This window comes from Magnolia sinica, chromosome 16, assembly GCF_029962835.1.
Source record: "Magnolia sinica isolate HGM2019 chromosome 16, MsV1, whole genome shotgun sequence".
Classification (NCBI taxonomy): Eukaryota; Viridiplantae; Streptophyta; class Magnoliopsida; order Magnoliales; family Magnoliaceae; genus Magnolia; species Magnolia sinica.
Window position 1 is genome coordinate 38,328,741 of NC_080588.1, and position 26,434 is coordinate 38,355,174.

Consider the following 26,434-nt stretch of genomic DNA (forward strand, 5'->3'; position numbering starts at 1 on the left):
TGAGAAGGTGCATCAGGACCCACGCCTGTGGCCGAACCCTACTGAGTTCTGACCGGAGAGTTTTGATGCCATTAGGATTGGATTTTGTTTTGAGCAAATTGCGAAGATGAGCGTTTCAAATTGCAAAGAATCTACTCTGTTTTCTAGGGCACGGCCACTTGAGTTTTGGATGTGGCCCATTTTAGATTTCCAGCTAAACGGACGGTGACATCGTGGTTGGCCCCATGAAGCTTTGGTTATTCTTACCGGATATATCCCACTGGGTTTTCAAACGTGACACGTGTAAAATTCTGAGTGCCTGCATATCGGAAGCGGATTTGCCGGTGTACCACACACCAGCTGTATAGCTGGTGTAGGTACGTGTAGTGCGAAGGCAAGCGCTGACGCTCCACGAGCCATGAGTTGTACGAACGGTTCAAAGGAGATCAAAGTTACATGGGCCCCACAGTGATGTATTTATTATATCCACACCGTTCATCTATTTTTCGAGATCATTTTAGAGCATTATCCAAAAAAAATGAATAATATCCAACGATAAACTGGACCACACCACAAATAGCAGTGGGATAATGATTTTCTTAAAAAATTTGTAGGGCCCACCATGACATTAATTTTCCATCCAATCTCTTCATAAGGTCACAAAGACTTGGATGAAGAGGAAAAACAAATTTCATATTGATTCAAAACTTCTGTGGCCCATAAAAGTGTTTCAATGGTAGACGTTCAATCCACCACTGCTTTTTGCAGTGTGGTCCAGTTGATTGTTATATCTGTCTTATTTTTCTTCTCAAGCCTTAAGATGATCTCGCCAAATTGATGTACAGTTTAGATACGTAACATACCTCATGATTAGACACTTAGAACTTGCTGACGTCGATACACTAGCTATATAGCTGGTGTGTGGTACACCAGCCAATCCGCTTCCCTGCGTATCAAGCATCATGGTAGAGGTGGGCATTGAGTCCAGTCGGACCAATTGGTCCAACTCCACTCAGTCTAAAATTTTCAATGATATGATTTGAGCTTAATTCGATCAGGGACTGAATTCGGATCATCTGACTCGATCTAATCCGTTACACCATTGGCTTGACTTGAACCAAGTCTAACTTGGTCAGGGAAATCGGGTCGTATCGGGTTAGGTACAGTTCGGATTGAATTTTCTTTTCTTTTCTTTTTTTGAAATTTTTTTTTAAAAAAATATACGATTTTCACCATTAAAAAATTCATAGGGCCCACCATAACATTTATTTTCCATCCAATCTGTTAATAAGGTTACAACTACATGGATGAAAGGGAAAAACAAATTTTATATTGATCCGAAACTTTTGTGACCCCTAACAAAGTTTTAATGGTAGATGTTCAACCCCCACTGCTTTTTACAGTGTGGTCCACTTGATCTTTAGATCTGTCTTAGTTTTTGGCTTAAGCCTTAAGATGAGCCCGTCAAATGGATGGATAATTTGGATATAACACATACCCCATGATGGGATGTAAGGCCCGTATCCTAGTCCGTACTGTTCCGTTGACTCCCGCGATCATTTTCAGCAAATTTCGGCAACCTGCGACGTATAATCAACGTTTGCGATCGACCCTGAGTCGTATCCCGTAGATTTGAGTAAGCTTAATCCGAGACTTGTACCATTGCAACTGCACCGTTGCCGCGGTTCCAACGCCGTGTCTTGCATACTGATCCGATACCCTGGCAAGGAGAAGTGGGCCGGCGTTTATTTCGAAGAAAATGCCGCATGTTTGCAATCCCAAGAAAATCTCTACAATATATCCAATCAATCAATCAATCCAACACCTCATGTCAAGTACACACACCCATGCTTTCTTTCTCCACAAGTTAAGCAACCACCAAGTCAACCCATCTCTCACCTCACCCATCACTCATCTCACCCATCACTCACCTCATATCGATCACTCCATCACCCATCACTCTCTCTCCTTACAACCCTCTCTCTCTCTCTCTCTCTCTCTTCACAATTTTCAAGCACCAAAAGAGGTGGACGTCCATGCATTTTAAGAGAGAAAAGTGCATGTGTGTGGCCCACCTTTCCATCCCAAAACCTTCATCCTAGCCATTCAAACATTATCACCCTCCATCAAAGTGAAGCACAAGGAGCCCGACGTTCCAACGGACCGAGAAGATCAAACGGTGGGTGCTTCTATAGGCTAGTTTTCATATTTTTATGATGGGTCAAGTGAGGCCTACCGATCGATGGTATGGATCTCACTTTGGACCCTAAGATGTGGCCGATGGCCCACCTTGATGCTCATTATCATTCCATGATGGGGCCATTCTCCATGGACCCCATCATGATATTTACTTTCTAGTTTGAAAAGGGGTCATCTAGACCTTCTATTTTGGTGGAAAACGGATCTCTACCGTTGATTTTGATCGGTGGGCCCACATGTATTGGGACCCACTTAATGTATGATTGAATGCTTAAAAAAGAGGGCCCATAGTGTCGGGGTCCCTCCACACACGTGTGTCCTACTTTTTCTCTCTCTCCCTCTCTCTTTCATTTCATCCTACTGTATGTGATGATATGGCCATATGGCTCACCCGGATGGACCCGACCATGAAGCATGTATTTGATCCTAAGCCATATGTAGGTGGGGCCCACTTTACATATATGTTGTGTCCACACCATCCATCATTTGGTGGCTCACCTGAGCAGGGCTCACCTTGTAAAGCCGTTTGCCCAAAACCGTCCAGGTTAGTTGAAAAAAAAAATGGCTTGATTCTCAAGCTTTGGAGAGGGTTGCTCATGCAGGCCTCACCTTGGTGCATGTTTTTAATCCAAGTCGTCCATTCCTTTCCATATCTCATTTTAGGCGTTGAGCTGAAAAATGAGGTTAATCCGACTCTCAGGCGGGCTATAGCATAGAAAAATAGTGGTTTTCACCATTGAAAGTCACTCCGATGTTTTTACACACTGAAATACGCTCAATATTAGGCTTGTTGGATCTGTTATGAGTTGCAGAATTTAATGAGTGAGGTGGATCCTACTAATATGAGCCCGACATAAGAAAAACCTCAGAAAAATAAAAATAAAAATGAAACAGGGCAGTAGCTGCTGCTGCTGCTGACCCGTCAGAGGACGCCAGCGGCGCCCTGATGCTTTTGACGCTGGAAGGGGTCCCAGCCGTGGGCCCCACCATGATGTGTGTCCATCATCAACACCGTGCAGTTTGTTGGGTCCCCTCTGGGACAGTGGGCCCCCCAAGAGTCAGCTATATTTGGGACTCAGGTGGCCCACATCACATGAAACAGTGTGGATGAACATCTGCCATTGAAACCCTTTTCTTGGTAGCAGAAAGTTTTGGAACATTATGAAATTTGTTTTTCCTATTCATCTGGGTCCGTGTGACCTTGTCAACGGATTGGATGGAAAGTAAATGTTATGGTGGCCCCACATGGGACCCACACTGATGTATGTGTTTTTCTTCACACCGTCCACGGCTGTGGATGGTGGGAACCACCACGGTGTATGTGTTCTGTCCGCACCGTCCACAGCACTAAACGGTGGGACCCACCCAATTATGTATGTGTTGTGTTTACGCTGTCCACTATTTGGACGGTGGGGTCCACCATAATGCATGTGTTGCATCCAAACCGTCCCACCACTTTGAAAGCTCATTTATGGCATGAGCTAAAGCATGAGCCAGATCCATAAGTTCAAGTGGACCCCACCATTTAAAATAGTGGGGATAGTGACATTCACCGTTCAAAACTTCTTAAGGGCCACGACAGTTTCAATCAAGATGATGTGTTGCCTTCATCTACCTCCATGTTAACTTATAAATAGGTTGGATTAATAAAAAAATACATAACGATGGGCCCCTGAAGGATTTTTAACTGTGGAAATCATTTTCACCATTGATATTTGGAGTGCGGTCCAGTTGATCTTTTGATATGATTCATTTGTATATATTATATATACATTTTGATTTATTTGTGGCCGTCCATTAAGGCCCACCTTGGTATATATATGAGGCCCATGTGATTAGGCCCATCTTGATTTATTTGTGGCCGTCCATTGAGGCCCACCTTAGTATATGTATGAGACCCATCTTGATTTATTTGCGGCCGTCCATTGAGGCCCACCTTGGTATATATATAAGGCCCAAGTGATTAGGCCCATCTTGATGTAGTTATAGCCCATCCGCTGAGGCCCACCTTGATATATATGAGACTCATGTTATGAGGCCCATCTGATGTATTGGAGGCCCATGGGTCGAGGCCTAATGGGATATACATAAGGCCCATTATAATGTGATTCCACCATGGTTTATGTAATGATGTTTATGGCGGGCCGTGCCTAAGGAACAATGTTGGTTTGACGTCCACATTGTAAGGATGATGTTGGTTAAATGTCTGCATTGTCACTCTCCTTAGGGCCCATTGATAGGCTCATACTTGTACGTGTAGGCCGTCTAGGCCCATCTTCGTTGCGAGGATAGTTCACCACTTTATAATATACTTAGTATAATTCCATGCCTCATGTCATACGCATCATATGTATGCTTGATATGAGTAATGTTTGATCATAGCATAAACCATTGAGCTGAGACATTTACAGGACTCCTTATGAGACAGAGCGCCCCACATGAGTGCATGGTACGTGCGAAATTGTTGCATGATTGTACGGTATGACTCATGCATCTTGCATTGTGAGTTATGATCACTGTATGCCTTAGCGACATCAGGGTCGTAGCCTCTACAGACACATCGTGGATAGCTAAATGGGACATCGAAAATACTTGGTTCTAGCACTGTGGGCACGTAGGATGTCCTTGGGTGAAAATCCCAGAATCTCCGAGGCTAAGAGGTGCCCCAATGTCTAGACCGAGTGGAACATGAGCGCCCGAGTGTCGAATACCAGTAGGTCGCGTCTCCCACTGTATTGTGGTCGGTTGGGAGGGGGTGTGGCCTTATCCGCCCGAGCGAGGGGGCTATAAGCTAGGCTGAGTATGACCAGCTCGTAAATGGGTCCACTATCGATGAGTCGGGTAGGTATTGACAGACTACTGGTCAGGCGGATAGTGAGGTCTATTCCGCTCGCTGGGCTGTGCAGCTAGGGAGGAGGCAGTCGGTGTTGAGTGTAATAGACCCCGATGATTTTTCCAGAGAACAACCGTATTGATATGTGGATTTATTGAGCATAAATTGCTTATCCATTCATTCATTCATTCACTATCCACTCGGGCTGGTAGTGCGTAACTATTTGTTATGTGTACCATCGCATGGCTAGGATTTCGGTTGGGTGCACGACTAACCTGAGATCAGAAGTTTACCACATTGTGTCTGACTATCCAAATTTAGGTATGAGACTGGTTTGGATAGAAGTCCCTTGTGATGGACCCCATAGCCTGTGATACTTCGTACTATCATCCCGACTTCACATTCCAGTATGGTCATTTCATTCGCACCACAAATTACATTGCATCCACAGTACTTAGCACTTTGTGTTAATATGCTTTTGCACTTATATGGCCTAGATGAGGTTGATGGTATTCGTGGCTCGTCAGGGTTTGCATATTGCATTTGCATCCTCAGCATCTATTATTGTCTTATTATGTTTTGCATCGCATAGCCTTGGTACGACTGATAGTACTCATGGACTTACCAGTATACTTCCGCTTACTCTGATATCGTATGATTCATGATCTTGTCAGTATTTTCGTTTATTCTGATTGTGTATGATTTATGGACTTTATGGTATACTTGACACTTATCTTGTGCACACACTTACACCACCCTATAAGCTTTCTATAAGCTTATGCACAATAGATGCGTGCAGGTGATATTAGGTTACAACAGTGTTGAGCTTGTAGCGTGCAACGGTCTTCTGGAGCTTGATTTTTGATTTATGTATTTCCCTTTCAGCATTGTACTCAAATGATTATATTAGTGGATATATGATGATGATGTTGTCTTTATGACTTGGTTATACTTGTGGTTATGCTTCATTACAAAAAAAGAAAAATAATAAAATTCATACTGAAAATCCTCCTTGTAGGATCCCAGGATTGGAATCGGGCACGTGAGTGCTGGGATCAGAGAATGGGATACTGCGGAGGCTGTCGCCCAGGATTCAGCGATCGAAAATTTTGTGAGTCCGTTTTTCGAGTTTGGGGCGTGACATGGGACCACAGAACTTATTGACATCAATACACTAGTTGGCCTGGTGCGTGGTGCACCTGCCAATCCGCTTCCTTTATCTTCGTTCTTTTCTTGGTGCTTGATGCACCTTGAGCCATGAGCTGAGAGGACGAATTGGCTACTCCCCCTGCCACCAGCCAATGGCTGGTGGTTGGTGCTCTATGGACCCCACCATGATGTATTTATTTCATCCGTGCCGTCCATCTATTTTTCTAGATCATTTTATAGTATTAAACTAAAAACGAGGTATATCCCAATCACAAGTGGATAACATTATATGAACAGTGTTGAATGAACGTTGTGCAGATCGGATCGGATCGGATTAGCTACTAACTCGAACTCGATTCGTTGTGCAGTTGGATATGAGTGGGGCTACTCAATCCGACCCGGGTTCCGGTTGGATCCGATCCGACTGGTTCGATTGGGTTGGATCCCCAAATTTCGTGCGGAAGCTTTCAAGGATTCTGGGTGGGGCCCACTATGATGTTTGTGAGAAATGTAACTTGTCCATCCGTTTTTCGAGCTCATTTTAGGGTATGCAATGAAAAAATACGGTGATCCAAAACTCAAATGTGCCACATGAGAGAACAGTGGGGTTTTAGTGAGCACCAATGAAATATTATATGGGACCAAAAGTTTTGTATAGGTATATGTTTTTTGTTTTTTCACATCCTCCCAGTGAAAATGACCTTATAAAGGTTTCGAACGGTAGAAATTCCTTTTCCCACTGTTTCATCTTGTATGGATGGAAGGGTTGGATTTCTGGTAAACATCACGTTGGACCCCACCTTGCATCCAGTCCAGGAACTTCCTGCGAAAGGCTTTCGCAGGAAATCCGCGTCCAGCGTCACGCGAGTTTCAAATAACTCTGTTTCTTCTATGCTAGGGTTTTAGTCTGACCATCTCTTAAAACCTCCGTTTCACCTCAAATCTTCTCCCAAACGTTTCAAAATCAAGCATTTCAGGAAAAAAAAGAAAAAGAAAAGAGAGGAAAGAAAATGTCTTCCGAAATTCCTCCCAACGACCGAAACGCTACCGAAACACCTCCAACACCAGAAGAGAGAGAAAAGCCTCTCAGCAAGAAAGCCGCGAAGAAGGAAGCAATGAAAGCCGAGAAAGCCATGAAGCGCCAGCAAGAAGCCGATGCCGCCGCTGCTGCCGCGTCGGCTGCTGCAGAAACCGACCCTCTCTATGAAAATTACGGCGATGCCCTTCTCATCGATCTCCAATCGAAGGCCATCAGCGGCCGTAAGTGGACGGAGATTAAGTTGTTGAATGACGGGTTGAAGGATCAGCAGGTCCTGATCAGAGGTCGGGCCCAGACGATCCGTGCCGTTGGTAAGAACATGGCGTTTCTGGTACTGAGGAGGGGAGGCTATACCGTCCAGTGCATTGTGACCGTTGCTCCGGAATTGGTCAGCAGGCAGATGGTGAAGTTCGCCACTGGGATCAGCAAGGAATCGATTATTGATATCGAAGGGATCGTCACCGTTCCCCAAGTTCAGATCAAAGGGGCCTCGCAGCAGGTAGGTAATTCAGTAATTTGTTTCAAGTACCTTGTCCATTTGTTAGAAAATGTGTTGAACTACTCGCATCGCATGTGAGTGACATGACCAAATCATAAAGGGATAATCCTGATGATTTGGATACCTATGGATTATTTTTTGAAAGATCAAACCGCAAAATTTCTTTACCGATGCAATAGAAAGTAGAAATAAATAGTCTGCGTTTGAGAGCCGATAGTTTACTAGCCGCTGTGCTAGTAATGACAACAATCTCCCGCTCTTGTTGTACCATAGACAAGATATGCCAGAAGGGAAGCAATGCATGCTATGACCCCATACGCACACACATATACATATACATATATGTGTGTGTGTGCGCGAGCGCGTCCTCTCACAACCATGTAGGCTTCATGTAAACTGGACACAATTTACTCAAATGTTTCAGAATCGCATGCTCTTGGTCTCATTTGAAGGTCAATTCGATAAGCTTAATGGGACCCATTTCACGTCATTCGGTGTGTATATCCTTTCACAACCATGTAGGCTTCATGTAAACTGGACACAATTCACTCAAATGTATTGGAATCACATGCTCTTGGGCTCATTTGAAGGTCAACTTGATAAGCATAATGGGACCCATTTTGCGTCATTTGGTGCATGCGTGCGTGTGTCCTCTTACAACCATGTAGGCTTCATGGAAACTGGACAATTCACTTGAATGTATTGGAATCACATGCTCTTGGGCTCATTTGTAGGTCAACTCGATAAGCTTAATGGGACCCATTTCACGTCATTTGGCCATTTTTTTGATACCTGAGAAAATGGCACAGACAATAAATGATGAAAATAGTACTAAATGAAACTTGTTAAGCTAACTCTAACAACTAAGTAAATGACTATTAATGCATAATGCACTTTCGGGGGTTGGTCTTCCATAATATCAGTCTTGATCCTCAAAGTGGTTTAAATCGTTGATGTAGACTGTTGGATGGTCCAGATCCTTGATCATGACCTTGGATGGGCCCAGTCTTTCGGTCAGTCAGCTTGTGTGGTATGGATGCATCCATTCCCCCCAGACTTGAAAAATCTCGTCCTCGAGTTAAAGTAGCAATTTATTACAATGATCCAGCTTGTAAGTTGTCTGCTTCAACTTTGGTGTTGGTTGATGATGAAGGCCTCTAACCTGGATCTGCATCTTTCTATATGGCATTATATATCACACCATCCCTTCTTTGTCTTCTCCGCAGTCCTCCATGTGCTAGGTGTCAAGTTCCATTTCTTTTGCCAGAGTCTATTTGTAGATCTGGATTGCTGGAATATTGATTGTGGCTTCGTTCATTATTGTCAACTGGATTTTGGTCGCCATCATGCTGCCTGTCACTGTTGGCTTTTGATATGTGCACATTGATTGCAAGTGAGGCGGTACCATAGCATCGATCTTTGTAGACTTTGCCAATGTGGTTGTGACATTGTCCATCTCCTTGACCATTGAGTTGTCCATGTTTGTTGATTCTGAGGCTTCTTCTATTGCGTTAACTAACAATTGGTCTTCTGATTCAGTTGGAACTTCCTCTGATTAGGTTGTTGAGCCATCAGCAAATCCATCTGTGTATCCATTGGTCAATTCAACGGTTTACTTGGTCTGTTTTCTGTTCTTTCGTTGGTTCTTTCCTTTTCTCATCTGAATATTTGGAGGATGTCCATAGCTTTTCGGAAATCGGGTTCATTGTGAATGTTCTTTTGTCCCTCACAAATTTATATGTATTTCTTTTCTTATCATGGATGGCCTTTTAATGTTGTATCCATGGTTTTCCAAGTATTGGGTGACAATGATCCATGGGAGTGGCTCTGAACCATGCACCTTTCAAATACCTTTCTCTGAAAGAGTACGTTAAAAGATATCATCGAAAGGGGTGTTCTTCATATTCACTCTCTCCAATACATTGTTTTCATGACTATTCCCATAAGTTATCATTTGAACAACGTTTCCACTACGGCTACTTTCATTTTAAATATTTCACTTGGCGAGATTTTAGCAGACACGACGCAATACAATATCCAACTCTTCTATTATCTAATGGAGTGTCTTCATCATATTACTGATTGAATTGATCCTAAAATTGGGTTTTGGTGATGGTAAAGGGCTGATTTGACTTAGGGTTAAAGTTGAGTTGCTAATTTGGGAAACATTCGGAGAAGATAGGAATTTAGGTTAGGGTAATTTGGAGATTTTGGCACAACAATTGCAATGTTGGATTGGGAAAATTGAGAAATTGGAAAATTGGGGGTTCCACTAAGTTAGGGTTTGGATGTAGGAAATTGGAAAGCTTGTCAACCTGGAAATTGGAAAGCTTGTCAACCTCGGGTTAGTGAACTGGGAAATTTTAGGGATTGAGAAAAAAATTAGGATTTGCTGGCATGGAAGGATTGGGAAATAAAAACTCAAAATAAAAGAAAATGAATCCCAAGGAATGAAACTTGCTTGATACCAAAATATACGCATCCAAAGGACTGAAATGAATAAATAACAGTGTGCTGAAGATTCATGCTAGATTTAGGAATAAAATCTAGATTTCAATTCCAGTAGCTTCTGTCTTAATAGAAAGCAATCTTCAATTTGTATCATAAAGAGTTGAATGTACATATGGCCTTTGGCCTTATTTATAGACCTTTTTATTTGAATGGTAATGGGATAATTTTATTAACATGAAATGAGACGAAGGCTGGGGGAGGGGAGGGAGAGAGGGAGGATCTAGTGCATCTCCAATAGTCTAATGGTTTCTGGACAGTCCAGATTGATGATTGGAATGACTGTCCACAATCCACCTAGTGGACCGCACCTTGGGTTGCTATGAACCTTACCATCTGATCAGATGCCTATGAATCAACTGTTAAAAAATGGCTATGCTCCATATTCAACAGCCGGAAACCTATTAATTGGGATAGTTAGGATAATCCAATCAAAGCAATTATCAGGTCATCTACAATCCCGGGGTGGGAGGGCACTAGGAGGATGTCTAACCCAGTAGTCATACTGACCATGTCTCAATGCATGGGAGTTGCATTATTTTATGGTGCACAGGAATTGCAAGATGCAATTGCTCTTACCTACCTGTAAATATGGAGATGCATATAAAGTTGAATCTCATAAATCTTGCCATTGTGGTTGATGTAAACTATTCCAATCTGCGTCTGTATTACTTTCATACTCACTTAGACAACCCTTATATTTCGAAAATGAGTTAAATACTAGTCTCTTCTTTCTGCAGGTGGAAGTGCAAGTTAGAAAAATTTACTGTATCAGTAAGGCTGTGCCTAATCTGCCTATTAATATTGAGGATGCTTCTCGAAGTGAGAAGGAGATTGAAGATGCTAAGAAGGTAACACTTTCTAACATTAGTTTAAATTATTTATTTATTAATTTTCCACCTTAGTTTTGAAGAAAGTCCCCTATGTTTGATCAACTCAATTCATAACGTATTTTCCATTTAAAATGCGGATGGAAGATGTTCATTTCTTTATTAACGGTAGTTTGGTGGGTTCAGGCTGGAGAACTGCTTGTCAGTGTTGGTCAGGACACACGTTTAAATAATAGAGTTCTTGACATCCGCACACCTGCTAATCAAGGGATTTTTCGCATACAATGTCAAGTTGGAAATGTAAGTGCTTATACTTCTCGATTAGCCTTTTGTCCATTTATATATTTCTGGTGGTATTGTTAAGCTTGGGTTTTTTCTCGTGCTCAATGCACGCATAAGCCATTGGTTACATAAGTTGTTTCTAATCTATATAGGAATATTAGCTTATTCTTCATTCAGTTGGCTTTTCCGTTTCTACTTTTGAGGAGAAGATGATGCATAGACTACTCCAGTGGAGCATATATGCATGCATGTGAGATTCAGTGAAACACTCCTCCTTACCCGTGGGCCCTAGCAATCAAAATAGCTCTAGACTGCATGGGCAACAGTCCTAGAAAGGCATCTATATGGCCCTTCATAAGCCCCCAGAACACCAACAACCAAGTTCCATCAACTTCCACTAGTTATCCTTTTTTTTTTATAGCAATAGTAAAATTTTATTGAGAAAAAAGGCAAAGCCAAAATATACTAGACATGAAAAATATACAGAAACTCGAGAACCCACAGGTTATTATATCACGGCCCTATCTGATGGATCACAAGCTAGAAATTTTTTAATGCCAATACCCATTCTATAACGTGCGATTTCGCTTTCTTGAAGACTTCCACGAGTTGGCTCGACCGATTCTTGAAACGTCTATTATTCCTTTTCAGCCATATGAACCATAACCCCTCCAGGAGTGCAAGCCTCCATACCTTTCGCCCCACTTCTAAAAGTATACCATCATGCCACATAAAAAAAAACTGCCCAATGAGAGTTGGCGAAACCCATCTAACTACGAAAAGATTGAAATGTTTTTACCACAACTGAGATGCAAAATCGCAATGGATGAACATGTGTTCCACCGATTGCCCATCTCGATAACACATAACACCGACATTCGGAAGAATGATCTTTCTTTTTTTTGAGATTATCGATTGTAAGAACCTTGCTGTTACCTACAAGCCAAGCAAACACCGCCACCTTAGAAGGAGCTCTGTAACACCATACATGAGTAGTTGGCTTTATCCCACTATTGTTAGCACCTCCCTCCAAGAACTTATAAAAAGATTTGACAGAAAATTTATTGGACCTATCTTCCTTCCATACCATCAAGTCCGATATCATAGGCAGCAGCCTCGACTTTTCAAGAAGAGATAACATTTTGACTAGCTCCTCAGCCTCCTCATTGTCTAAATTCCTCCTACATGGTAGAGCCTAGATAACCTCATCCCCCAGAAAGGAGAAACACCTTGCCACTACAATCCTTTACTCTGAGGTCAACCTAGCTACTCTCGGGAAAGCTGAAAGTGTCCTGGTTTGTCAATTAGCGTGAGGGTTGAGTCGACGAGTCAAGTGAGCCCCATATGAAGATCGTACAAGCTATTGCCTCAACCGGATGTGTGTTCCGAGCTCGTCAAAGGTAAACTAAGCCTTGCATCCCATGTCCCAAAATACCCAGGTAAGTAAATCCTTAAAAGCCTTAGAACAACATAGGAGTTAAAAGTCTGAAAACTTGTTTTTAAACAGGAAAAATTTTCAAGTTTTCTGCTTAATTCGATGACATCGAGTTTCGTCGATAACATCGAACAGACTTCGATACATTGAAATGAGACCTTTTATGTCTAGCAACCGCATAATATTTGGACAGAATACTCGATGAATCGAACATACCTTCGATATCGGCAAACATCAGTAATTGATGACATCGAAGGAGAGTCGATTACATCGAAAAACTTAGAGCATTGTCCAACAAATCTTCTTGGAAAATATTCTGACTTTGCTCGAGGAATCGAACGAGCTCCGACATCATTGTAATTCAAAGTTCGATGACATCGAGCAAGGTTCGATGACATCGAATCTGGACAAGTCTGTGTCTAGCAAGCTTGAAAGGAAAATCAAATGGAAATGTTCGAGGTATCGAGATAGACTCGATATCATCGAAATTCAAACTTTGATGACATCGAAGAAACCTCGATGACATCGATATTGGACAAAGAAGTGTCCAGCGCGTCTTCAAGGAATATCTTCTGAAATGATCGATGAATCGAACTGGGATTCGATGACATTGAAATTCAAACTTCGATGACATCGAATCATTCTCGATGACATCGAAGACAAGCTTAAAAGTGTCCAGCAAGCTCTTTTGTAATATCACATATTATGTCAAGGAATCGAACTGTAATTCGATGACATTGGAGTTCAAATCTCGATGACATCGAATCAGGTTCGATGACATTGATCTTCTTTCAAAAAGTTCTCGGAATGTTTTTCAGTTGAGTTCGTATCATCGAACTGATATTCGATGGCATCTAAACTATACGTTCGATGACATCGAACTCAGTCAGAAACTGACAGTTTTATTTCCATTGGAGCTTTTTGCCTTTATAAGGAGAGCTTGTTCTTAGTTGCAGTATTGAGAAAAAGAGAGAGCTTTGAGAGAGTAATTGCATACCACCTACCCTAAGCCCTTTTTCTCATGGGAGTTCATTCTTCAATCCACCCTCATCATTGATATTCAATTGAGTGGATTGGTGAATGAACTTTCTCATTCAAGGATCATCCAGCTACCACCTTAATGGCAAATCATTGAGCTGGGATCCCTTGAATGCTTAAGACCTTGGAATCACTCCGTCTCTTTAATGATTAACATTCATTAGAGTGGATTCCAACAAAACCTTGACCCAAAACCCCGTCGCCTTACATTGGAGCATCATTAGTGTTGCAGATCAAGGGAATTGAAGAATCTTCGTCATCAAGGGAGAGCATTTTCATCAATGCGCAGAACAGGGCTCATCTACTTATCTGTAAGTCATTAGAGTCCAGAGACCCTGTTAATCATTCCTTGTGTAGGATTGGGTCACAGGCGCATCTCACCCTTTACAAGCCCTCCTAAGAGGCCTCCGACGGGAGAGTACATTTAGGTTCTTAGTGTAGGACCTTTGCTCTTGTGTAGGGCATAAACTTAGGTCCTTTGTATAGGTCCTTGACCTGTGTGGTCTAAACTAGGTTCCTTGTGTGGATCCTTTGCTCTTGTGTAGGGCATAAAACCTAGGTGCTTTGTGTAAGACCTTTGCTCTTATGTAGGGCATAAACGTTTGCCTTGTGTAGGCATGATTAGGTACCTTGTGTAAGTCCTAGAGTCAACCTTGTGTAGGTTATAAAGGTTAGAGGTGAACCTGATTTGAAACCTCCGTTAGTGAAATCCGGTACACTCAAGGGTTGAGTGCGTCCGCCAGGAGTGGAGTAGGCACATAGCTGAACCACTATAAACGACTGTGTTTGGGATTGATATTTGCATATTCTCTTATTGCGTTTACTTTGAATGATTACATGAAAGCATGACAATATGAATATCTAGAACTGATAAGACTCACATCCTACACACATTCACATAGTTCATTCATCATAGACTAAGTGCCATATCTTGTTTAAATATTGAGTAGTCTTGCGATTGGATCCTCTACTTGGCTTGGAAGCCTGTAGAGTTAAAATGAGTATATTTTGATAATTGCACGTTAGATCAAGATTAGGATAATAGGATTTTTAAATTATCATAAAAGTTTATAAAGTCCTATTCACCCCCCTCTAGGACACTTTGGCCTTGTGGTCTTTACCGCAATTTCAAAAGCTTCCTCCAATTTTTGCTCCCCACCCAAACATCTTTCCAAAACTTGTTCTTCAATCCATCACCTAAGGAGAATTAAATCCCTTCCCACACCTTGGGCTTGATCCAAGAAGTTGCTTTCCACACCGAAGAGGCTTTATACAACGGCGAAGAACGATTCCACCACCCCCATCATCAATATCATACTTCTTGCCCACTACCTCCCTCCAAAAGGATTCCTCTTCCACCCTGAACCTCCAAGCCCATTTACCTATCAATGCATCGTTTATCCTCTCCTAACTTCTCAACCTTGCACCCCCTTGTTCTCTCGGCTTGCAAACTTTGTCCCACTTCATTAAATGAAACTTGTGCGAGTCTTCTGTACCTTTCCATAAGAAATCTCTCCTGATTTTCTCCAACCTCTCCACAATCGATATTGGACATTTAAATAGAGACTTGTAATAGACTGGGAGGTTAGACATTGTCACCTTGATGAGTGTAATTCTCCTCCCTAGTGATAGCGATCTATTCTTCCATTGTGATAGCTTCTTATCGAACGGCTCGATCACCTTATCCCATACCCGCTTAGGGGGCTTTCCTATACACAACGGAAGCCCGAGGTAGGTGTATGGAAATGATCCAGCCTTGCATTCGAACACACCCGCAAAGAAAGCTGCTTCTTCCTTGGATATCCCCACTCCCCTAGTTCACTTTTTGCAAGATTAATTCTCAGCCTCGAAACTACTTCGAAACATATCAAAATCAGATGCAAATTCTCCACCAAAACTGCATCTGCCTCACAGAGCGGAAGTGTATCATCCGCGTATTGAAGATGCGACAGTTGAAAGTCAGAGTTGTCAATGGCGAAGCCCCACACTATCTTTTCCTTCACCCCTTTATCTATCATTTTGCTCAAAGCTTCCATTACAACTACGAAGAGATAGGGGGACGAATGATCTCCTTGCCTCAAACCTCTGGAAGAAGAGAATTAGCCGTTTGGCGAGCCATTTACCAACATTGAAAACTTTGCCGACACTACACATGCATGAATCCACCCTCTCCATTTCTCCCCAAGCGACCTAGTATGTAGTCCAAGAAATCCCAAATCGACATGGTTGCATGCCTTTTCGATGTCCAGCTTACATACCATCCCTTTTTTCTTTCCTCCTATGACATGTATCTATGCGTTCATGTGCCACCAACATGTTATTCGCAATCTGCCTTCCTATTATAAATGCCCCTTGAGACTTTGATATGACACCCCCAATTGTTTCTTTGAATCTGGATGCCAAGATCCTTGCTAAGATTTTTGACGGACCACCCAAAAGACTAATCGACCTATAATCTGCCAAGCTTTCCGCTCCCTCCTTTTTTGGGATCAATGCAATAAACGTCGCACCTAACTCCGGAGATGTCAAGAAAGAACTCGTTAATAAAACCAATCACGCCCCCTTTCACAACCTCTCAGAACTTATTATAGAATAAGATTGGAAAGCCATTTAGACCGTGCGCCTTTTCACTTCCTAGCTTGGAAATCGCCTTCGTGATTTCTTCTTCCGAAAATGGTTTCTCTAAATTCACCGCCACCTCCATTGGAATCGCATCAAATTGAAGATTATCTAGCTTTGGCCAAATCCATTCTTCCCTTTGAAGTAATTTCCTGTAGAAGTTTGCTATTGCCGCACAAACATTTACCTTCCCTTCTACTGTTTTCCTTTCAACCACCACTGACTTGATTTTATCGACCCTAGCTCTCGCACTAGCCATATTGTGAAAGAGCTTCATGTTTTTATTTCCCTCTTTGAGCCAAATGGCCCTTGACAGCTGCCTTCACTTTATCTCATTCTCTCTCAACCTAGCACAGTACTTGGCCTAATGAACCTAACTCCATGCTCCTTCTGATAACTCACCCTTTTCTTCCTTTAAGTCTAGTTCCTGAATTGTATTTAAGATGACCAAGGACTCCTCGCATCAACTCAGAACTTCTTTTTTCCACGCATTGATCTTACTCTTCAGAAGCTTCAACTTTTGGAATAAGTTCTAACCAGCTCCTCCCCGATCTGGGAGAGACCTCCACCACTTTGAAATCAATTCCTAAAATCCCTCCATCTCTAGCCACAAAAACTCGAACCTGAATGGCATGGGCCCACAGTCCTCCTCGTTCACTTCCAAAAAAATAGAGCAATGATTGGATACCGGTCTTGGCCATCCCCTTTGATGCAGCAGCGGAAACTTATACAGCAGCTCAGGTGATAGAAGAAAGCTTTCTATCTTGGACTGAACAGGTTGGGACTGACCATTTGATCACGTAAACTTAACCACTCCCATCGGTAAGTCAATCAAATCAGTTTTTGAGATCCAGTCCGAGAAATCACGCACACTTCGATTAATTCTTCCCCCATTCGACTTTTCATATGAGAATCTAACGACATTAAAGTCACCCCCTCCCCCTACACACTGGGATATGCCCACTCCCTGCAGCAAAAATCCAGCTCCTCCCAAAACATCTGCTTCATATTGGATTTGTTTGGACCATACACCACCATCAGCAACCATTTAAAACCAGACGAAATATCTGTAATCAATAAAGACAGCACATACCGAGCCTTAAAACTATCCTCATTCCTCCAAATCTGAGTGATATTTCTGAGGGCATTAGTCCATCGTACCTTCCATGGCTACTTATTCATTTGCAGTACTGATCAGCTGATGTTGAATGTGCATTTGAAAATTGAATGCTTTTGTTTAAAATTATTCCTATCTTATCAGATTGTTATTTGGAAAAAAAAAATTATTTTCTTGATTTTCATATCTTTTATACATAAATTGAGTAAAAATTGGAAGTCGTGGTTCTGAATCACTCACACTATTGTGCAGATATTCAGGCACTTTTTGTTATCTGAAGATTTTGTTGAGATCCATACTCCAAAGTTGATAGCAGGCGCAAGTGAAGGTGGTTCAGCTGTTTTCAAACTGGACTACAAAGGGCAGCCTGCTTGCCTAGCGCAGTCACCTCAGCTTCACAAGCAAATATCGATTTGTGGTGATTTTGGCCGTGTTTTTGAGATCGGCCCTGTTTTCAGAGCGGAGGATTCCTACACGCATAGGCATTTGTGTGAGTTTACTGGCCTTGATGTTGAGATGGAGATCGAAGAGCACTATTTTCAGGTGAGGTTGGATGTTGAGTTTTTGTTTTTGTTTTTTTTTTTTTTTGGGTGGCCATTGGGAGTTGGCCCATGTAAATTTATTGGTGAGAATTCATCCGTGCACCTGCAGGTCTTAGACATTGTCGACCGTTTATTCGTTACAATGTTTGACAGTTTGAACGAGAAATGCCAAAAGGAACTCGATGCAATTGGGAGGCAGTATCCATTTAAACCTTTGAAGGTCCATTTTCTTTTCCATTATGATTTTCAAAATGTTGAATTTGGCCTATATTCACGTTGACTCCATTGATCATTTTCTGTTTGCCTTTGTTATAACCTGTATATGTCCTGTCCTTTTATCAACAGAAAGCTGATCTTTGTTCCTGTTTTTACTGATTTTTTTTATATATATATATATATTTATTTTATTTTATTTTATTGGGTGAGGCAGTACTTGTCGAAGACTTTGCGACTCACTTTCCAAGAAGGGGTTCAAATGCTTAAGGTATATCTCTGTGCTGATTGGTACCCAACTTTTCTTTCTTGCATCGTCGATCATATTTGTTTGCTGTCTTGATATTGTTATCTTATTGACCAGAATTGATAAGTGCATGCCTTAGGACATGGTTTGAAACTTGGGCCTATGTTACTTAGAGATTGATGCATGTTGGTGTTGGACATGGCAGCCATGTTAAATTAGAGAACATGCGCAAAATTTTCACTGATAGGTGGCCCATAGCCCAGTGCTACATGTATTTGGAAGGACACATGAGTTGAACTGCGAAATTTCAATTTAATCAAGAGAAAAAAGCTTTTTATATTTACCATATATTTGTAATGAGAAAATAGGCCTCGTAATGCACACATGTTTCTCTCATGTCCAACTCAAAAGTAACGTATTTGGAGTAGAGACCCTCAATATGCATGCTGACGAAGGACACTGATTTGTTTATTCCCAGTTTGTTAGACTAGAAAATGCAGTTCAATTCAATATTGCATCCAAACGCACCCATACAAATAGTTCGTTGACATGCCATTTGTGGTCTGCACATCTGTTATGCTAACAATGCAGCCATAACTTGTACTGTATGTATAGGAAGCTGGTGTCGAAGTTGATCCAATGGGGGATCTAAATACAGAGTCGGAAAGAAAATTGGGGCAGCTTGTTCTAGAGAAGTAATCTCTCTCTCTCTCTCTCTCTCTCTCTCTCTCTCTCTCTCTCACTTTTTTGTAATATCCATTTTGTTTTTTCAAATAAAGCAATGATTATCGTACTTGTACGCTGAAGAACCGATTTTTTACTTCTCAACATAGGTACAATACCGAGTTCTATATACTTCACCGCTATCCATTGGCTGTCAGGCCATTTTACACCATGCCATGTTATGATGACCCAGCTTACAGTAATTCATTTGATGTCTTCATTCGAGGTATGCAATCCACAGGGAGATACGTAAAGGTCCAGAACATGCCTCCACCACACTTTTTGTGGCGCTATTGAACCGTGTTAGGAATTGGGGACTTCCAAACACACCCAAATTTTTTTCCTTTATTTTTTCACGTTGTTGGACCATCTATTCACTTTTTATGAAGGGAAATGTTGGTAATGTTTTCTTGGGAGAATGGGAAATGTTGCATTCTCTTTGTTCTTTAGTGTTGACTTCTCTTGGCTTTTCTCAAAGGTGAGGAGATCATTTCAGGAGCGCAACGTGTACATGATCCTGAGTTTTTGGCAACTCGTGCAGAGGCATGTGGTATTGATTTAAAGACGATATCAACATACATTGATTCTTTCCGGTATGATTTTGTCACTCTTGGTGTTTCCCCCGGCTCTTCGTTCTCTTTGATTTTTTTGATTTCTTTTATCCAGACCGTGATTTTCAAATTTGTCATTCTATGATATTTGTATTTGACAGATATGGTGCTCCTCCGCATGGCGGATTTGGTGTGGGTTTGGAGCGGGTTGTGATGCTCTTCTGTGCTCTGAACAACATCCGCAAAACATCGTTATTTCCGCGCGACCCACTCAGGCTTGCTCCCTAATTTCATTATGCCTTTTGGGACCCCTTTGATTTAGATCGCCCTTTGATTTCACATGGATTGAATTTGCTAGTAGTTTCAAGTTCCAGGGCATTTTTTTGGGTCCGAAGTAGAGGCTGAAAATTAAAGAGGAATGTACACTTTTACTTTCATGGGTTTGTCAAAACAGGCCCTGAAACATCTCGCTGTTACACATGGTGTTTATTTAGATTGTTCGAGACATTTGAGTTGGTGGATGGGGCCTAGGCTAATACAAGGATTATATGAGCCATCAGATCAGTGGTCTGTAAATCTTTTGGTTAACTGTCCACTGGTATAGGTGATCCCATGCTTATTTCTTGATTCTTGCGTTCCCCCATGCCTCCACGTGGGCTTCACTGCGCATTAGTCCCGCTCTCTTGCTCATAATTGCGATTTTACAAGTTGTAGAAAAAAAAAACATGCTGATGATTGCTATTATAGAGATGAAAGCTGTGCTAAAGCATGGCAAGGAATATTTACATGTAGGGGATGGAACACTACACAAATGTACCCTAAAGATTTCCTTATAATTAGGATATTGGCTGCCTTTGGTTCACCAAGCAGGGGGGCACAGAAAATCCTCACTGCAAGCAAATCTTAATTACAGAAGGTTTCCTCCCCATCACTATGGCCCACCTGAAGAATGGATAGATGTGATTTATTCTTTTTTTTTTTTTTTTTTTTTTTTTTTTTTTAATTTTAAAATTAAAATAGTTTAGGCTCTACAGCATATTTCAAAAACCTGAAAATTCGTGTAGACCTGACTAAATGTTCAACTGGGTCGGGTTGACTCAAAGATGTGTCTAGGCTCGATCGTAAGAAGACATTTTAAAATAGTACACAAGTAGTGTAGAATATAGCCTTACTAAAGAACAACACATAGCAAGCTGATGAAGGGCATTACTTATTTTGGTTGTGGTTTGGGGTTCTTGTTGAGTTGAATCAACGAGTCTTTCTGACTCTGGGCTGTGGATTAGGGTAGATCCAGACTTTAGCTGTTGGATTAGGGCCTGTGGATGGGGGAATAACCCGAAAGGGTTCTTAGCAACCCAATCGGTGATTCGTAGGCCTAACTTTGGATGGTGCCTAAATGTTCAAGCCAAAGCACAAGTAAATCCAAAATCAGATTCTTGGATGGTGCCTAAATATTCAAGCCAAAGCACAAGGTAAATCCAAAAATCAGATTCTCTCCCCATACCCAACCGCAAAGCTAACGCCTTTAAAAACTCTACCCTCCAGTTGGGCTATTACTTTTCAAAGATGGGACGGTCTTATAGAACCAAGAATCTGCAAATAGCATATTTTATAATCCTCAAATTGCTTCATTCTTCAGTTCCGAACCTCTAAACTAATTTAGCAAGTAATGTCGAATTGACATCTTACAGACGCCTGATTCCCACATCACCATCCATACGGGGTCCTCCACACACTTCACTCCATTTTAGGTGATGGAATTTTCCTTTGGCGGCAACACTTCGCTGCAAAAAATTCCTTCGAAGCCTAATACCAAAATCAACTTTTGGCACTTAAATAAGGACATGAAATTATCAGCACACTGATTTGTGCATCTTGTTTACGTGAGTTCATATGTCATATAGTCAATTGAGCTCTTAGAAATTGAAGACTAAAAACACAAGAGTATATGAGTATCAAGGAGCAAAGAAACAGGTAAATATAAGGTACATTGGTATACCTTAACCTTAGACCCATTTATGTCCATAATAACCTAAACCTCTAGATGATCTTAACCATAATAGGTAAACATTTTATTGATCATCTCTTAGTCATAAGAAACTTAATTGAACATTCTTAGATTGGCTTTAGAGGTATTGAGTTGGTGGAAAAACTACACAAATTTATCAACCTTCAGTCCTACCGAACTCCCCTTCAGTTCCACTGAAAGTGCTCAAAACAGTAGAACAATAAAGCCTTGAAATTCATGTAATTAGGCTCCTGCCAAAGAATCCTTCGGCTGGCTTTGACACAACTGAAGCCAACTTTGTTCTGACCTAAGCTTGAAACTACATTTTTTAGAAATGATCCCGTCTTGACGGTTTCGGTCAAACTATCCTTGCCCTGCTAGTTTCAGTCGAACTGACCATGTTTTCGGTCCGATTGAAGACTAGCCATTATAGATCCGTTGGAGCATTTTTCTAATAAATTTAACAATTAGATCTTTATAGAAATAATGGATTTTAACATTTTAGAGATTCTAGTGCATCCTAAGTTTTACCAAACCTCATAGGGTCTATCTCAATGAGATCCATGCTCGTTTCCTAGTGATTCTTCACTCTAATGAGTATTTTAAGCTCTGTTACAGGAATATCATGACACAAGCCTTCTCTAGTATTTAGACACCATTTATATTGACAAATCTTAGTGTCTATCAACCTCTATAGTGTCCATCAAGTAAAATTCCCTAGGAATTCAACTTTTCATTAGTTGTAGGAGATTCTACTCACCTCCCATTACCTTGGTCACCATATCAGAGTATCGCATACAAAGTGTTTGATCCTGGAGCTGAAGCATTGACGACGCATTGGCATCATGATTGTGGGAGTACATGGAAGTTGATTGAAGCACTAGATAGCATTGATTAAGCAACCTATGAAGGCGCTACAAAAGTAAACTTAATCCGATAAGTAAGTTGCTATGTGTAAGAGTCCATATACACTTATTCCTTGTGTATGATTGAGTGAAAGAGTTTAAATTACCAAACTTGACTAGGTTCTTTTATATGACCATGACTTTTGTGTAAAACCTAAATGAAAGTCCTTGTGTAGGCCACTAGATACGGAATTATACATGTTTATCTTTGAGGGAGCCTCGAACGGGAGTAAACTTATGTCCATAGTTTAAGACTAAGGTTGTTGGTTAGCAGATAGAAAACCAAATCAAGTATTTTACGAGAGCCTCTGATGGGAGTGTACGCTAGGGTCTTTAGGGTTAAAGGTGAATCTGATTTAAAACCTCCAATAGTGAAATTTGGTACACTTATGAGTTGAGTGCATTCGCAGGGAGAATATTAGGAAAACCGAACCAGTATACATGATTGTGTTTGTAATTATTATTTGAGCACATGTTAAATTATATATATGCTATTGAATGTTTAATTATATGTATGTATGATTAGATAATACTATGAGTTGATAAGTAGCACATCCTGCACACACATGTACACTATCATGTTTATAGAATAGTTGCTTAATTGTCACATATTTTGTAATTTATGTGATTGGACCTTCTGTTGACTTAAAACCTTAGAGTTAATTTCATTAGTTTAATTTTTATATTAATTTAAGTAGGCAATTATGTTTAAATTGACATAAATTTTATTTGGTCCTAATCACATCCTCTAGAATATAGTCATCATTCCTTAGCTCCGCCTAAGTTCCGCGTATAGCCCGTGGCCCTCCATATGTAATTTCAAAAATACTAAGAAAATTTGGATAAGGCGGCTTCAACGAGAAAGATTCTACTATTGAAAGATATGTGCACCCTTCTAAGGTGTTGACTTCCTCTTCATTATTTCTAAAACCTTGTTTGACAAGTGTAGAGGCAGCTTGCTTAAACAGAGAGGGAAGACCAGGTAAGAAGATATGAAAGAGTCGGCTTGACAATTTTAATTTGAGTGTATTATGTGTACTGCCTCTAAGTGTGTGCATATCAAGCACCATACACCACTAGAGTATCAAATAACTGCCCTTCCGAAAATGGCCAGTGTCCTTATGTCCACCTTTAATTTTCCTATCCATTCATTTATCAATTGGACCACACATGCACAAAGAAATAAATACTTTAATGAAATCAAAATACATAGTTGCCTAAGGATTAGACTAGCATATATTTGTAGGATATAACATATGCATCGATAAGCCTGGGTTGGGCTGGGCTGAGTTGGGTCCGAGTCATGCTAAAGTAACTTGAGCCCATTGAAAAAAATGATTGGGCCATGTATATGAGGCCGAAAACTGGGCAGGCTAATCAGGCCCATCGTGACAGTTAGCCACTTGCATGCCCACCATCATTACTCCAAAGAGGAGGGAAATGAAAATTTTGATGTATTATTGACTCACCTCGTATGGTAGAGAGGCTTTGTTTCAACATTGAGATCATGGGACCAAGTGCCCATGTGGTGTGGGTACGTGTATTAAAAAAAACAACAAAAAAGCATCATTTAAAAATAAAACATTACTCCAATCTCTCCAAAGTGATGAATACGCCATAGGGCCCACAATATACTCATAATTTACAAAATTCCATTTAAAACTTTATTATTGTGAAAAAGAACTCGTATAATTGACTCAATGTGTAATTCAAAAGAAATAAAAATGAAAAAAAAAAAAAAAACTTGCTCTTTAATCATATTCACATTTAAAAAAAAATCATTTTATCCCAAAAGAAAAAAAATAATTGCAGGTTGATTGGTATTACCACCAAGAACTGAGTAGGTGCATAAATGTATCACTGGAATCCATCTGAAATAGGCAAAGAATTACATTATCCTATTTTATATAAAACTTCTAACTAATTCAATTGATTTTTTTATTTTAATATTTTTCTATTCAAATATATGCTATAAAGATTCTTATAATGCAGGTTTATGGAAAAATGTAGTGGCCTGCCAGTTCTATTTTATGACTGAATAGACCAAATATAAGTTGTAATGTTGATGACCGATAATACCCATGGATTTTTCACTTCATTTGTCTTCTCTTTGGTCTACAAAAAAATCTTATGGCATTAATAGTACCACATGACATAAGATAACCGGCGAGTAGGCTTCGCAAAGCTCATGTGAAAAAGAGATTGTGCCAAATGTGTCAATGTCGAAGTATCTTGCAAATGGGACCATCTTGTATTCTTGATTTTTGCTAAAAAGATAGCTCATGCCTTGCGGTGCGTGCTTCCTACCTCAGTTGGGGCAATGACGTCTCCACGGGTGATGAGCACCCAAGCTTCAGTCGTTGTCCCAGCCCCAACGGTCTGCACCTTGAGTTGAGTGACTGACCAGCTTATCGAAGTTTCACATCTGATTGGAGTGCGTTGCTAGCTCCCATTTACTTTCCTCCCGATAATTTCAAATACTTTTTTTTGTTCCTTTCAAATTCTTCTTCACATTCCCTTGTGATACTTGTTCGCTATCAATCTCTCGTTAGTATTTAGCTTCGGAAAAAAATTTACTACCCAATTGAGACTGCATTCCCAAACAACCTAACTCACAGACAACGTCTCGTGATGTGACAGGGTCAGGGCACAACAAGGCTCTCACCCTCTCTAACATCTTCCAGTGGACTTAGGCCCAGTTCGTCGCTAAAGATACTTCTACATACTGTTGTGAAAAAACTTTGATTAAAAAATATTTTAATAATAAAAATATATATAATAATAATAAAAGCTTTGCTTGAAAAATTTGCGATTTTGGAGTTTTGGGAATAGTCCCATATTGAAAAGCAGAGAAGAAAAAAATAGTATTTATATATGAGGTGTGGAGTACCTTATTATTTGCTTGGTTGAGTGGCTATAGAGGCGCTAATGGTGCACTTTGCACTTGACAGAGAATATGGGTCAAGTGGCTGGAATGAATAAGTGATCTGAATGAGACCGGTGTGTCTTTTATAAAGGCTGAAAACTAGTCATTGGAGTGAAGTGTAACTCCTTATGTAACATTAATCCAATATGCACAACGGTCATAAAACGACTAGTTAATGAGTCTTAACGGCCAGCATGCAACAACAATAATCCCACATGCACAACGGTCAGAAATTGCCAAAAACAGCTAGTTTCTCACCAATAGCCAAATAACGGTCATATTGAGTTATGACCTTGGACCAAAACGGTCAGCCACCATATCCTATATAAACAGTGCCTGGATGGTTCAACAAACCATCACTAACACTCAAACCATTCTCACTTACAACCCAAACAGAAGAGCAATTGTGTACTCTAATCAGTTAGCAAGGTTCATATGAACCTTAGCCAGAAAACCTCAAGAAACAGACCAATGCAGTGGTTTGGATTTTTCTAATATGCTTTCTGAAATTGGAATTTTTTCGTTTATTTATTTGCTAGAAAAAAAAATGTGTATACAGAGTTCTATTCATGGTTCTTCGTATTTGCTGAATACAGAACCACACCCATGCTCATCATATCCTAGAAGCAGTTTACCTAAAACATATTAGTATTTTCAATCATTTTTGAGAAAGGGCGAATAACACTTTAAGAACTACGTGATCACACGTGCTTCAGCCTATCCTTTTATTTTTGGTTTCTTTAATTATTTTTTATTTACAAAAATTGTGAAATCTGTAATTTGTGCTAACAC

At 40.6% G+C, this 26,434-nt stretch overlaps 1 protein-coding gene across 2 annotated transcripts; it reads left to right on the top strand.

Moving 5' to 3' along the window:
* The first annotated feature begins 6,994 nt into the window (after positions 1 to 6,994).
* LOC131228752 (aspartate--tRNA ligase 2, cytoplasmic-like) lies at positions 6,995 to 20,430 on the top strand. 2 transcript variants are annotated; one of them, XM_058224613.1, is made up of 10 exons: positions 6,996 to 7,698; positions 10,947 to 11,057; positions 11,223 to 11,336; positions 17,780 to 18,070; positions 18,179 to 18,289; positions 18,500 to 18,553; positions 19,145 to 19,224; positions 19,363 to 19,478; positions 19,731 to 19,845; positions 19,965 to 20,430. In XM_058224613.1, the coding sequence occupies exons 1-10, from the start codon at positions 7,171 to 7,173 to the stop codon at positions 20,089 to 20,091; spliced, it is 1,647 nt and encodes a 548-aa protein (XP_058080596.1). In that variant the 5' UTR covers positions 6,996 to 7,170; the 3' UTR covers positions 20,092 to 20,430. The 2 variants fall into 2 exon arrangements, with proteins under 2 accessions (XP_058080597.1, XP_058080596.1); XM_058224614.1 differs by lacking the exon at positions 18,500 to 18,553 and having other exon boundaries at positions 6,995 to 7,698.
* The last annotated feature ends 6,004 nt before the right edge of the window (positions 20,431 to 26,434 follow it).

Excerpts from the sequence above, each read along its gene's own strand:
- LOC131228752 (XM_058224613.1), top strand. The coding sequence starts at position 7,171 with ATGTCTTCCGAAATTCCTCCCAACGACCGAAACGCTACCGAAACACCT. Across the intron at positions 19,479-19,730 it reads ATTTGATGTCTTCATTCGAG|GTGAGGAGATCATTTCAGGA; the intron begins GTATGCAATCCA and ends CTTTTCTCAAAG. Across the intron at positions 19,846-19,964 it reads ACATACATTGATTCTTTCCG|ATATGGTGCTCCTCCGCATG; the intron begins GTATGATTTTGT and ends TGTATTTGACAG.